The 14,128-nt window shown below is 42.5% G+C and overlaps 2 protein-coding genes across 2 annotated transcripts; both read left to right on the top strand.

Annotated features, from left to right (window-relative positions):
- The first annotated feature begins 57 nt into the window (after positions 1–57).
- On the top strand, positions 58–13,704 carry LOC127368641 (zinc finger protein 629-like). The gene is made up of 11 exons (XM_051409664.1): positions 58–531; positions 1,859–1,938; positions 2,049–2,172; positions 2,901–3,722; positions 5,132–5,341; positions 7,030–7,083; positions 7,552–8,405; positions 9,696–10,236; positions 11,827–11,906; positions 11,974–12,058; positions 12,138–13,704. The coding sequence occupies exons 1-11, from the start codon at positions 282–284 to the stop codon at positions 13,028–13,030; spliced, it is 3,993 nt and encodes a 1,330-aa protein (XP_051265624.1). The 5' UTR covers positions 58–281; the 3' UTR covers positions 13,031–13,704.
- si:dkey-7l6.3 (zinc finger protein 226) lies at positions 4,868–9,355 on the top strand. Its single transcript, XM_051428434.1, has 3 exons — positions 4,868–5,501; positions 7,023–7,083; positions 7,552–9,355. Exon 3 carries the CDS (start codon positions 7,749–7,751, stop codon positions 8,409–8,411), a length of 663 nt encoding a protein of 220 aa, XP_051284394.1. The 5' UTR covers positions 4,868–5,501; positions 7,023–7,083; positions 7,552–7,748; the 3' UTR covers positions 8,412–9,355.
- Positions 13,705–14,128: the final 424 nt, after the last annotated feature.

Raw genomic sequence — 14,128 nt, forward strand, 5'->3', positions numbered from 1 at the left:
AGGCAGCACGGAACTGACTCACTCCGAACTTTTATTTTGAAAGTGGCATTACGGAAGTTGTTGAGGGACACGCTGAGGAAGAGACAACCGACCAACAACAAACAACAACGATGAACCGCAGCCTCCGTCCGTCTCTCCCCGCCGCCGGTCGCTCTCCGCTCGGGTTGTAGAAGGAACCAACCGGCTCTCTCTCTCTGTCTGGCCCCTGAACGCACCGCGTCGTTCGCCGCTCTTCGTTTCATTCCGGCGGTTGTCGTCGTTTTTCCAGAGTCCCCAACAAGATGACGAGTTACAAGGCGTTTCACTCCCAGCTGACGTCCATCATGGAGGCGCTGACCAGAGCGGCGGTGGCGGAGATCTGCGAGCTGGTGGACGACAGCTACGCGGTGCTGCAGCTCGAGGTCAGCCGCAGCCGGTCGGAGAACGACGCGCTGCGGAGGAAGCTGGAGCTCATAGAGACCATCATCGCCCGGGGGCACCGGGAGGCGGCGGGCGGCGGCGGCGGCGGGGGGGTGGTGGACTTCACTGCCGGTGAGTTATAGGGGCCTGTCCGCTCCACAGGGCACCCGGGGGAGGGGGGGCAGTGTGTCCGCCTCTGCTGCTCCATCAGCGGGATGAATGAGACCGATACCTGCCGCTGTATGGAGAGCCTTCCGCACCAAAAGTCCACTGCTCATACACGTCTCACATTCATATGTTAATGTTATATATTTATTATTCTGCATACATTGTGTAGTATAATATTTAGTGTAAGTTAGTGAATATTATAAAGTTAGTAATCACACAAATGTTTGTACATTATGTTGTAAGCACTGTGGTTTGTTCACACTGATCACTGGAAACCAAGTAAAGAGCACTTTGTTTTAAAGTAAAGATCTTTGAGTGTTAAGTCGAGTAGATTTTATATAAGCACACAATGATGTTAATGAAGTAGTAAGCACCATGGTTTTAGTAAAGTTTGATTTAATGTGTGGAACATATAGAGTGTAGTTATAGCACTTATCAAATGTATGTGTGTGGTTGTAACACAAGTTTCTCATCATATTATAAAGTTTATAAAAGTTTTTAAAAATACAGTAAAAGACATCTGTGACATAATGGTGTAAGGAAAAGGTAATGCATGGTTTTTAAAAAACAGAAGTACAGTAAACTAGATTCTAATGGTGTAATCCTGAAGAAAGGAGAGTAAAAAGAAAATGTGGTGTAGTCCATGAAGCCTGTGGGTTCTGTGATAAGAACATAGGCCCAACAGGTGCAGGATAATTGGGCTGATCAGACACCAGTAGAACAGAAAAACAACTGGTTGGTGGAGTTTTAGGGTCTTTCCAGAGGGAATTACACCATTGTGTCAGAGGTTGAAGGTGGGCTGGAGTTGTGACAGAGTGCAAGAGTATATAAGGAGGAGCTTTGTGAGGGTGAATTCAGTCTTTCCATGGATTTGGATTTGTTTGTCTGTTAAGATAATAAAGCTCTAATCTACTGCCACATTGATGAATCCTGACCTGAAGGAGAATAACTTTTAAACCTAATCTAATGGACTTTGTGATGTTGGTCATAATCTTCTGATCAAAAAGAAAACTCATTTTAACCGAGACCCAACATTTGTTTACTATATATAGTTTATAATAAATATAGTATATAATATATTTATTATACTGTTCTGAGTCCGTGTCGGTGGTGGAGGAAGTTTATTGCTGCACCACCAGGAAACGTTACACAAAGTTAAACAATTTCCTGTTGTTACAATATATTATTCATCTTGTTAAAACGTAAAAACATCTTTTTATGTAATAAAACAATAATAAATGTTTGACGTTATAATTTTCTGTTTCTGTGCGTGCTGCCTTACCGAGCGCAGTCGGGACCAAACAGCCAAAAACAAACCTCAACAGAAGCGGAAGGGTCCCGATGTCGGAGCCGACGCCTGCGAGCAAAGAGGTGATTGAACTCAACTCTCTTACTTATTCACTGTGTTTGAGGGGTTAATGGGTTTAATATGGGACCCTAAAGACTGTTAGTGACACATGTTTGTTGTTTTCTGCTCTCAGGATCCTTCCTCAGTCGCTGTCGAGGAGTCGAGCGACCAGGATGTCGTCCTGATAAAGGAGGAAACGCCAAAAGAGGAGGAGGACGCCGGCGGTGCCACGGACGAGCTGCTCCTCCACGATGACGGTGAGAGACGACCACAGAGCGGGAAGAGGTGGAGGTTTATCTGTTACAGAAAGGTTAAAGTAAACAAAGCAGAGGAACAAACAAACCTCGACATTTACAGAAGTTTCACATTAAATAAACACAGAAAATATTCAGTTTAATTCCATATAAAGTCAACAAACAGTAGAAATTAAGGCTGTTTGTGGACTTTATTGTGAAGGTTAATTTAGTGTGTACGATTTAATGTCATCTCGTGGTTTTATTATAAAATGAATGTTATTTTTATTAACCTTTATCAGTGTGAACAAACACATTAATAATGATCAGTCGATCCTTAAAGGGGCAGCGGGTAGGATGGCAGCTGATCACTAACCTATAAATATTATATAGATCCTCAATGTGTCACACTGGAGCTTTAAATAGGGTCAGAGTAGGTTGTCTCATTACCCAGCAGCCCCTGGGGTTGTGTGTCTGACCACAACACACAGACATGATGCATGCTGGGTAACAGTCCGAAGTGGGTTGACTGTTAATTTCTGGCCTCATTCAGCCTCCGAATAGAAACGGTGAGACAGTTACTGTTTGTGACAGGAAGTTGTTTTTAGAAGCTCTTATTGATGCTGTGTCTTTCTGTGTCAATCCGTGAGCATCAAACACGAGAGACAGACGGCGCCGTGGTTTCTGTTTTTAGTCCAAACCGGGTTTTTATTAGAAACAGACAGTGTTGAACTGTCTGTTGATGTCTGCAGGAACCGAGGTGCAGCTGTCAGACGACAGCGAGGAGGGACCCTCCGGGATGATGCTCTCCGCCTCGGCGTCCGACCCGAGGCCGTGGGATCAGAACAGCAACGGATCGTCGGAGCGAGTCCAGCATCCAGAACCCCACAGTGCTCTGGGGTCCCCGGGGTCTCCGGGCCCCGCGGGCGGCGCTCAGAGCAACTCCTCAGACGTGGTGTTTGATTTGGCGTCAGAGTCGGACGGCGAAGCCCCGTCGGCGGTCCAGTCGAGGAAGCTGTTCCTCCTCGGGTCGGGAGGAAGCCCGGCCTCCCTGCCCGGGTCCTCGGAGCTGAAGAGGGGCGTGTCTCTGATCAGCTCCCTCCCCTTCGACACCGAGTTGGATCTGTGCTCCTCGTGGACCAATCCGGGTCTGGCGAGCATGCTGCCCGTCGCTCACCGGCCGGCGCTCCTGGACAAAGTCTCGGACCTGAACGCCGCTGGTTTCCCTTTAGCGCTCGGGCTCGGCGGATCCAGACTGGACCCGCTGGACCTGAACCGGTACTGCAGGGACCGGCGCTTCGTCTGCAGCTACTGCGGGAAGTGCTTCACGTCGTCGCGGAGCCTCGAGACGCACGTGCGCGTTCACACGGGCGAGCGTCCGTACAGCTGCGCTCAGTGCGGGAAGCGCTTCACGCAGTCGGGACACCTGAAGACGCACCAGAGCGTTCACACCGGAGAGCGGCCGTTCGCCTGCGAGCAGTGCGGGAAGAGATTCGCCGGGAAGCAGAACCTGAGGATCCATCAGCAGAAACACCATCAGGCTGAGCCGGGCGCCGCTCACACAGGAAGTCTGTGACACTGTGGCGGGTCAGAACTGTGATAGAACCGGGACCCGGTAGCACAGAACACCTTAAAGGGTTCTACTGAAGTGTCTCCTCAGCTGAGGGTCGTACTTCAGGGACCAGAACCAGAACCTGTATCGTCCTGATTGGCCCGTTCGGTTCATCTGAAGGAGAGAGTTGAGCTCGCTGCTGTTACTGAACTAATTTAAATCTTTTTAAAGATGTTTTTAGAAGTGTTTTCCATTGAAAATCTGATTTCAGTTACACATTTCTAACCCGTCTGAACGGACCTGATCCAGATCAGAACCTTACCTCAGATCAAACAGAGACTGTGGGCCGTTTTGGGTCCACAGTGGAGAACGGTTCCTGTTGTACGAAGCATGCAGATGTTTATTGGTTGGAATTAAAAGTGGATGAACTGTTCCAGTGTTTGTTTATTACTTTACACCATAAACAGGAGATTATATTTAATATTGTTTATTATCTATATAATAATTACATTATTGGTTTTATTCAACATTTAAATCTCATTAATGTTTATTTGTTTAGTTATGATGAGAAAAACCTTCCAACCACCAACAATAATACATTTATTATAGTTACACTTTAAAGTTTACAGTTGTTAAAATACGTGGAAATAATAATAAAATTACATAAATAGATTAAAATTAGATACATGTTTTAATCTGTAACTGTAAATAATCAGAAATTACTGCTTATTTAAAGAAAGGTTCCTCTTTTTACACGTAAAAGATTAAAATAAATTTGCAAATCTAATATTTTTGCAGATATTTATTGTTTTAATAGATCAAACTGTTAAAAAAAGTTTAATACTGTTAATATATTTCTATAATTATGTCAAATTTGTGACATTAACAGTAAAAAGTATTTGTTGTGTAATTTTAATGGATTAGTTAGTTAACTGACAGATATCTTGTATAATTATATTATTACCGTAAAATAACAGCTTTACACACACACACACACACACACACACACACACAGACACACACACACACACACACACACACACACACACACACACACACACACACACACACACAGAGACACACTCACTGACTGTCTGTCATTAACTAACCTGTGAGGAAGAGTTGCACACACACACACACACACCACTGACTGTCTCACCCTAAAGGGGGCGTGGTCGTTATCACAACAATAACAACGGGCTCTTATTTTGAAGTCAGCAGAGTTCTTCCCGGAAGTGCGGACCGGAAGGACGCGGACCAACCGCCTCTTTGTGACGCGTTAACGTCTGAACGGGTCTGATCGGCTCCGGTACCGACACCAGCAGCCTGTTGGAGCTCCGTAGCAGCCCCCGTTAGGAGCGGGTATCGGTCCGGTCCCCCCCCCCCCCTCCCTCTCTTTGAGCCTCGCGATGTCCGTTTTAACCGGTAAAGCTCTGCACGAGCAGCTGTCCGTCATCATGGGCGCGCTCACCGCCGCGGCGGTGGCGGAGATCGTCGGGCTGGTGGACGAAGGGTTCGCGGTGCTGCGGACGGAGATCAACCGGAGCCACCAGGAGAACGACGACCTGAGGAAGAAGCTGCACCTCATCGAGTCCATAGTGGTCCGGGGCGGCGGCGGTACCGGCGGCGGTACCGGCGGCGGTACCGGGGGAAGGAGGCGGCGGTAGAGCCGGAGGTCACAGCGGCCGCGGAGGGCTCACAGCAGCCGGAAACAGTGCAGCAGCAGCGGGACAGTGACGGAGGAAGCTCCGCTGCTGCTCCCGGAGGAGACGGAGGATCTGCGGTGGTCCTGCGGGAGGAGGTAACAGCTGATAGATAATCAATTATTATTGGTTAGTTTTAGAGCTGAAACACGTTTTAATGATTTTATCTCAAAGTAACAAGTTCATTAATTTTAAGTAAACAGAAGACAGATTCTTTAAGATTACATTATTTATTTGTTTCCTCAGGATAAGATTATTTATCACAATAAAACTCAGATAACGAGATCCTTTGTCACACATAAGATAATATTTATAAATACGAGAACAACAACGTTTGTGTTCTTGAGTAAACAACGACTTGTTTTCCGATAAGATAATCAATAATTGTTGATCAGGATGAAATAACTTTATTATTCTGGAGATAAAGAGATTATCATCTGCAGTTAATTTACTAAACAAACCCAACCTCACCTGGGGGCTCCTGCTCTCTGATAAACATTATAATTTAATTATCTTATTATATTAGCTTGTTTTCTTAAAGATAACGTAATAATTAACTTATAAAAGAATTACAAGCATGGCTGTTTTTGTCTTCCGTACATAAAGATTACAGATCTTAATGACGGATTTTTTTATATTTAATAAAAGTTATTCTGTCGTAATAAATTATCTCCAGAAATCTGCCTTTTTAAATTATTTTTAGATAAATTAACTCAAACTCAATTAAAATGATTGTAACCGTTTTCGTCTTCCGTACGCCATCAAGGTATTTATTGGTTTATTGATTATATTCATTAGATCTGTAGTCCACGATTATACAGGTTACTGAGATCTGTTATAAGCATTAAAATTAATCTTATTTATTATTTTAATAATTAATCGTTTGAGTCACTGTTGGTTTATGGAGGATAAATGAAATAAAATTAATAATAAAATAAAAATGTAAGATTATAAGCTGATGTTATAAAAATATACTTTGTATAACAATAAAAAGTTATAATAAATTATAAAATAAAATGAAGCCTCGTAAACCTTTTAGGGAATCACTGTGTTTAATTTATTCACTCTTTTTTTGGACTTAAATAGCCTCCGTACCTTTAAAATCAGCCTTAATAATAACATTTATGATTTTCACTGCATCCTTTAAACACATTAAATCCTGCTGAGACCAGACGTTGGTTGCAATTATATATTTAATCCCAAATAATCTCCAGATCAGAAGTTAATTATCTCCGCACGTGCTCAGTCGACCCCTCTATCTCCCCTCAACCCCGGACTCAAAGTCGTATTCTGGTGATAACGTGTTCAGAAACCCAAAAGGACGGGTAGAGGAGGAGGAAGAGGAGGAGGAAGAGGAAGGTGTTAAGATAATTTGATAATTAAAGGAAGATGTTGAGATAAAGAGGAAACAATAACTCTTCTTTAATTATTAATTAACCTTAAAGACGAATCAGCCAATCAGGACTCAGGAGACGTTTTATCTTAATTAGTTTAATAATCAATATCTCCTGTATGAACTGCAGTTTCCTGTCTGTTTACATGTTAATGATTGAACTTTATTAGCTGTAATATTGGTGTTATTACTCCATTAATTAATCTGTACATTAAATCTTCTCCAGCTTCCAGACGTGGTGTTGATCAAAGACGAAGACTCGGACAGTAACGACAGCTTCGAGGAAGGTGAGTTTATTGATCCTATTTCAACACAGCAACCTTTCATTTAAATAATAAACCTGTTAATCACAAAGTGTTAATATTAACATCCTGAAAACAGACACTGATAGAAACATGGATTTATAGAGATTAAAGATTTATTCTGTCACCAGATCTCAGCGCCTGTTGTCCTTCTCACAGTTTCTCTCTTTTAGTTTAAACTCTTAAATCTTCATTCAGAAACTAAATCAATAAATAAAACTAATAGAAACCGTCTCAGTTGACTTCCTCTCCTCAGTAAGAGTTAATTATCTTATGGAAGCTCATTTCTGTCATTATAATGAGAAACTCTCTCGATATTTCGACTGAATAACGACTTAGTGTCACTAAAACATAATAACTGTGGCGGCTCTTGTCTTCCATATAAAAAGCTGATGATGCATTCAGGTGAATAAAAACTGTCTGTAAATGTAAAACATTTTATTTTTCTTTCAGATAACAAAGTGTCGTCTGACGGAGGGTCGGCCGCCGCCACTCGAGAGCCTCCGGTCGGCCGCGGGGCGAAGAGACGCTGGCGTGGGAGCGAGGCCGCCGACAGGAAGTCTACATCCAAAGTGTCCGTCTACACTCTGGACTCTCCTCGCAGCGAGCCGGGCTGCTCCGGTCAGCTCGGCGGCGTCGGTGGCGACGAGATGGAGGCCGGCGAGTCCGTTTGCTCGTACTCCTCGCAGCTGAACCCGGACGTCCAGCTGGTCCACCAGGAGTGCTCGCTCCTCCCGGGCGCCAACAGACAAACGTATTTCGCTAACGGCGCTCTGATGGAGTCTCCGACCAACCGAGCGGAGCTAGATCTCAGCCTGACGTGGACCAAACCCTCCAAACACCACGTGGCGTTCGCTCCGTTTCACCAGAACGACCACGCGGACGGCGACGCCTTCGGGATCAAACTGGTCAGCGTCTCGGGTTCGACCTCCACGGACTGCCAGCTGTCCGAAAGCAGCAACTCGGCGCTCGAGTACGACGACGCCGACGCGATGAACTTCGCCCTCTACAGGGAGCAGACGGGGCTGTCGCAGGTGGGCGCCGGCGCCCGAGGGAAGCGCTTCATGTGCTCCGTCTGTAACAGGACGTACGCCACGTCCCAGAACCTGGACGTTCACATGCGGATCCACACGGGCGAGAGACCGTTCAGCTGCAGCCAGTGCGGCAAGAAGTTCACGCAGTCGGCGCACCTGAAGTCGCACCTGATCGTCCACTCCGGCGAGCGGCCGTACGCCTGCACGCTCTGCTCCCGGAGCTTCATCGTCAAATACAGCCTCAAGCTACACATGAAGAAGTGTCACCTCAACGTGTGAGCGAGAGGAGAGGAAACCGACACCGGTATCGCACGTAGACCACGCCTATGTAAGGGTTACTGCCTGTTCCTGCAGGGGGCGCCGTGTCTGTGACTGGATATCGGTCTGTAGTTGTGTTCGGAGCGAGAGTTTGGAGCCGAGTGGACGGCGTACAGCGAGGTGACGGCGACCCGACGTAACCTGGCTCCCTGCGGCTCTTCACCGTTATATTTATGATTTAACACAAACATATTAAAACCTAATAAACTCTTAAACACTAGTGAAACTGTAACGTCAACCGGGAGTGAAAACCGCCTCGTTATCTCCATCGACGACTTCTATAACCGGCTGATTAATGACCTGAAGGTGTCGATGAAGTTCAGAGTTCACCGAGTTCAGGTGCTGTGCTTAGTGTCTCTCTGTTGGCTGGTCCAACGTGTCCTTACTCACCGGGACTCAAACGTTAGTCTCTGTCGTCGGTACCGAACTCTAAATGTGTGAAGGTTTAACTTCTGAATGTTTCTGTAAATATCCATGTTTTTAAATTAAAAGTAACTTTAAAGTACAGAAGTAATCAGTTTCCAAAGGCGCAGACGGTTTTAAAGGATGCTTTTTAAAGAGTTTTATTTTATTTTATATATATATAAGATTGGATATTTCTATATAGTGATTATTAACGTGGGTCGGATTCCCCTTGAAATCAATGGGCCGAGGCCGCAGAGACACTACCAGTTTCCTCCACAGGGGGCGCCAGAGTCAACACACTCCTTGTATCTGCTTTAATATTATAATAATCTGATTGATTTTTGGGTTTCAGCGTCTCGATCGAACAAAATAAACAAACTATTCCAAAGCATCAACTGTACAGGTACACACCTCTTCATAACGCACACAACTGTAACAGTCTCTCTATACTTTATGTTTATGTGTTAATCTCCGTTAATAAAACTAATTCTGAAGCTGTTGTCAGTTGTTGTTGATGTTTGTGTCTCAGAAGAGTATTTAATGTTGTTTATTTGTTGTTTTCTGGAAAGAGAGAGACATTAAAATTTGCTTACGTGAGATAAGTTGTTTATTGTTATATCAGATTAATTTTACAAATTAAAGGAAATATGTCTTATTTTCTGCAGTTTATAGAAAATAAATAAATAAATATGGAAACCCTTTAATGCCCAAATATTCTGTAAGTTATTAAAATGACTCTCCCCCTCACATTAGCAGGAGCGGGTTTCCATAGAAACGGACAGGCTAATCAATAATCAATAATCGTGTTTGATCTTCAGATAAAATCAAACATTAAAAAAAACAGAAAATCCATGTAAAATCCCGCACATGCGCACTCTGCGGTGCCTGTGTACGTTGTTGTACCTCCGCATCACTTCCTGGTTGGTCTCGAGACTGTTTACATCAGCTGAGACGTTCACGCGGACGGAGCGAGCGCGTGTCTGTCTCTGTCCCCGCCCGCCACGAGCTCCCGGAACCCGGGACCGGTCCGTTTCGACGCACGCACGCGGTGGGGTCACAGACATGTCGCCGGCCGCTGCCTTCCACGCGCAGCTCGCCTCCATCGTGGAGGTGTTGGCCAACACGGCGGTGGCGGAGATCTGCGAGCTCGTGGACAGCGGGTACTCGGTGCTGCAGCTCGAGCTCTCGCGGAGCCGCAAAGAGAACGAGGCGCTGCGGAGGAAACTGCGGCTCGCGGAGCTCCGAGCGGTCCGCGCGACCGCCCTGCGAGCCGCGGCCACCGCCGGCGGTCCCGCGCTGCTGCTCGCCAACGGCCGCGCTCGAGCTCCGCCGCCTGCTCATCACCCTGGCAACGAGCCGAGGAGGAGCGGGACGGCCCGAGGTAACCGTTTCAAAATAAAACTTTATTAAACACAACAGCAGACTTTTAATATTTATATTTATATATTTATATTGTTTAATATTAAAATAAAACTTTATTAAACACAACAGCAGACCTTTTATATTTATATTTATATATTTATATTGTTTTATATTAAAATAAAACTTTATTAAACACTACAGCAGACTTTTAATATTTATATTTATATTGTTTAATATTAAAATAAAACTTTATTAAACACTACAGCAGACTTTTAATATTTATATTTATATATTTATATTGTTTAATATTAAAATAAAACTTTATTAAACACTACAGCAGACTTTTAATATTTATATTTATATATTTATATTGTTTAATATTAAAATAAAACTTTATTAAACACAACAGCAGACCTTTAATATTTATATTTATATATTTATATATTTATATTGTTTAATATTAAAATAAAACTTTATTAAACACTACAGCAGACTTTTAATATTTATATTTATATATTTATATTGTTTTATATTAAAATAAAACTTTATTAAACACTACAGCAGACTTTTAATATTTATATTTATATATTTATATTGTTTTATATTAAAATAAAACGTTATTAAACACTACAGCAGACTTTTAATATTTATATTTATATATTTATATTGTTTTATATTAAAATAAAACTTTATTAAACACTACAGCAGACTTTTAATATTTATATTTATATATTTATATTGTTTTATATTAAAATAAAACTTTATTAAACACTACAGCAGACCTTTAATATTTATATTTATATATTTATATTGTTTTATATTAAAATAAAACTTTATTAAACACTACAGCAGACTTTTAATATTTATATTTATATATTTATATTGTTTAATATTAAAATAAAACTTTATTAAACACTACAGCAGACCTTTAATATTTATATTTATATTGTTTAATATTAAAATAAAACTTTATTAAACACAACAGCAGACTTTTAATATTTATATTTATATATTTATATTGTTTAATATTAAAATAAAACTTTATTAAACACAACAGCAGACTTTTAATATTTATATTTATATATTTATATTGTTTAATATTAAAATAAAACTTTATTAAACACAACAGCAGACTTTTAATATTTATATTTATATATTTATATTGTTTTATATTAAAATAAAACTATTAAACACAACAACAGACCTTTAATATTTATATTTATATATTTGTATTGTTTAATATTAAAATAAAACTTTATTAAACACAGCAGCAGACTTTTAATATTTATATTTATATTGTTTAATATTAAAATAAAACTTTATTAAACACAACAGCAGACTTTTAATATTTATATTTATATATTTATATTGTTTTATATTAAAATAAAACTTTATTAAACACTACAGCAGACTTTTAATATTTATATTGTTTTTAGAATTTAAAAACCTTTAGGCACCATAATGAAACAGGAACATGGCTCCAAGTATAATAAGTATAATACTATAATATATACAGAGAAAAACAACAACATATGAATATAAAAAAATAAATACATAATAGTGATAAAAGATAAAGCACATGTTGATGATGTCATTGTGTGTCCTCCAGGTGAGGCGGCGCTGCCCAGAGCGTCCAACCAGGAGACGCCTCCGTCCTCCGACTGTAGACGAGACAGCGCTCAGGAGACGGTGAGTAGACGACGTCGGCGTTCGTCTCTCGCTCTTTCAGGTTTTAACCTCTCTGCTCTGATTTCAGCCCGGCGCCGGCGAGTCGACCCGACTGACCTCCGCCGTCATCAAAGTGGAGGACGACGAGTCCTGGACCCAGTCTGAGCGGGACGGTGAGTGCGGTTCATAAAAACGTTAAATAAAGTACTTTTTGAGCTCTTGTTAAACGTCTTTCTGATTTTCTGTCTCCAGAAGAGTTTCGTTGCGTCGCCGAGGGACGGACGACGGAAGCTCCGCCCCCAACGACCAAACAGGAAGCAGCGGACGATGGCGGCGGTTCGACTCGGTCATGGGTGAGCGGGGAAGTCAGCTCCACCTCCATGTCCGTCCAGACGACCCTGAACGCCGTCCAGAGGTCGGAAACCGGCGGCTACGACCGTCTGATGTACGAGCCGCAGCTGCAGCCCGGCTCCCTCGGTACCCAGAATGCTTTGGGTGAGGATCCCGGCTGCTCGTACTCGTTGAACGCCGGCGTTTCAGCCGATTCGGGCAGCGGCAGCTTCCCGTTCGCAGTCGGGGAGGTGACTCAGTCTGTGGCAGAGCGCCGGCAGCCCGCAGGTTTCCAGAGCAACCACCAGAGGGCGCCGCCGCCCTCGGACGAGCCGCAGCTTCCTGCGAGGAAAGAGACAGAGCGGCAAAACGCCTTCATCAGGAGGGAGCGGTGGAGACACCAGGACGGCGCCAACCGGGCGTCCAGCCACAGCCGGGAGGACGGTGGCGGGAAGACGTTCGCCTGCAACTTCTGCGGTAAAACGCTGGCGTGCCTCAAGAACCTGAAGACCCACATGAGGGTCCACACGGGCGAGAAGCCGTTCATCTGCGCGCTCTGCGGCAAACGCTTCTCCGACTCCAGCAACCTGAAACGCCACCAGAGCGTCCACACCGGCGAGAAACGCTACGGCTGCGTCCACTGCGGGAAGCGGTTCGCCCAGTCGGGCTCGCTGAAGGTCCACATGACGGTGCACACGGACTGCAAACAGTTCCGGTGCTCGTACTGCGGCAAGACCTTCATCTCCGGGAGCCACCTGCGGCGCCACGTCACCGTGCACGCCGCGGAGAGACGCCTCGCTCCGCCGCTGCAGTGACGGATTAGGGTCAGAGGTCAGAGGTCAGAGACGGGTACGGAGGCTGACCGCGGTAACCACGGCAACGATGAGAGAAATGGTTCCGACTGCAGTTACGTGTTTATTAAATAAATAATAAGATTTAATAATTATTAAAGTTTTCTCAAAGTAATTTTCATGGTTTTTAAAAATTATGAGCAATTATTTGACCTTTGACCCCTAAAATGTTTTTATATTAATATAAATCTGAACAATGTTTATGTCTTATTGCATTAAATCTGTATTTCTGATGGTCCTGTTTAATACCCATATATTTTACATCGTTTCTCTCTTTAATAAAGCGACACAGCAAATAAAATGTTTCACAAGATAAAATATTTAAAAGTTAATTTTAAGTAAATTTTATTTGTATTAAATTGTTCCTGCGGTTTGTCTCTGTACGATACGAAGACCGTCGACAACCATCGCTCTAACTGAACAACTGTTGAGTACTTTAAGTTTACAATAATTAAAATAAAGTCCTTCTGTGTTCAGTATTAACAGTAAAGTTATTATTATTATTATTATTATTATTATTATATATTAGTTGTTTCTGTCGCTCTGTCGTGATTCTGCATGTTTGTGTCTGTTTGTGTCTGTTCACTGGTGTTTTTATACCATCACGTCTTTTTATAATAAAATCAATTTAAAAACAATATTCAGTGTGTCAGTACTGTCAGTTACAGCTCCGAGCAGTGGGACATTGAACGCACCGTGAGACGCTGAAGTGAGAGAAAGTCTTTATAAAGATACCAAATGACGACCTTCATTGTTTTTGTATTAATTTGAACGTCCAGAATCATTTAAAGCCAATTTAATATTAATTAACAACATTTCACACAGATTTTATAAGTTTCCTTCCTTAAATAATCAGACAGGTTGAACTCTTTAGTCTCTGAAGTACAAATGTTAACAAAACAAAACAATTTGGTCTTTTCAACTGTGAGATAAAATAATGATCTTATAAGGTTAACATTTTATCATAATTTTGAGTAAACATGAACATTTAATTATTATTTTATGAGTTATAATCTTATTTTATTGGCAGTAAAGTTCTTCCACAGTAAACTGATGCAGGTT

Source organism: Dicentrarchus labrax, unplaced genomic scaffold, assembly GCF_905237075.1.
Source record: "Dicentrarchus labrax unplaced genomic scaffold, dlabrax2021, whole genome shotgun sequence".
NCBI classification, from domain to species: Eukaryota; Metazoa; Chordata; class Actinopteri; family Moronidae; genus Dicentrarchus; species Dicentrarchus labrax.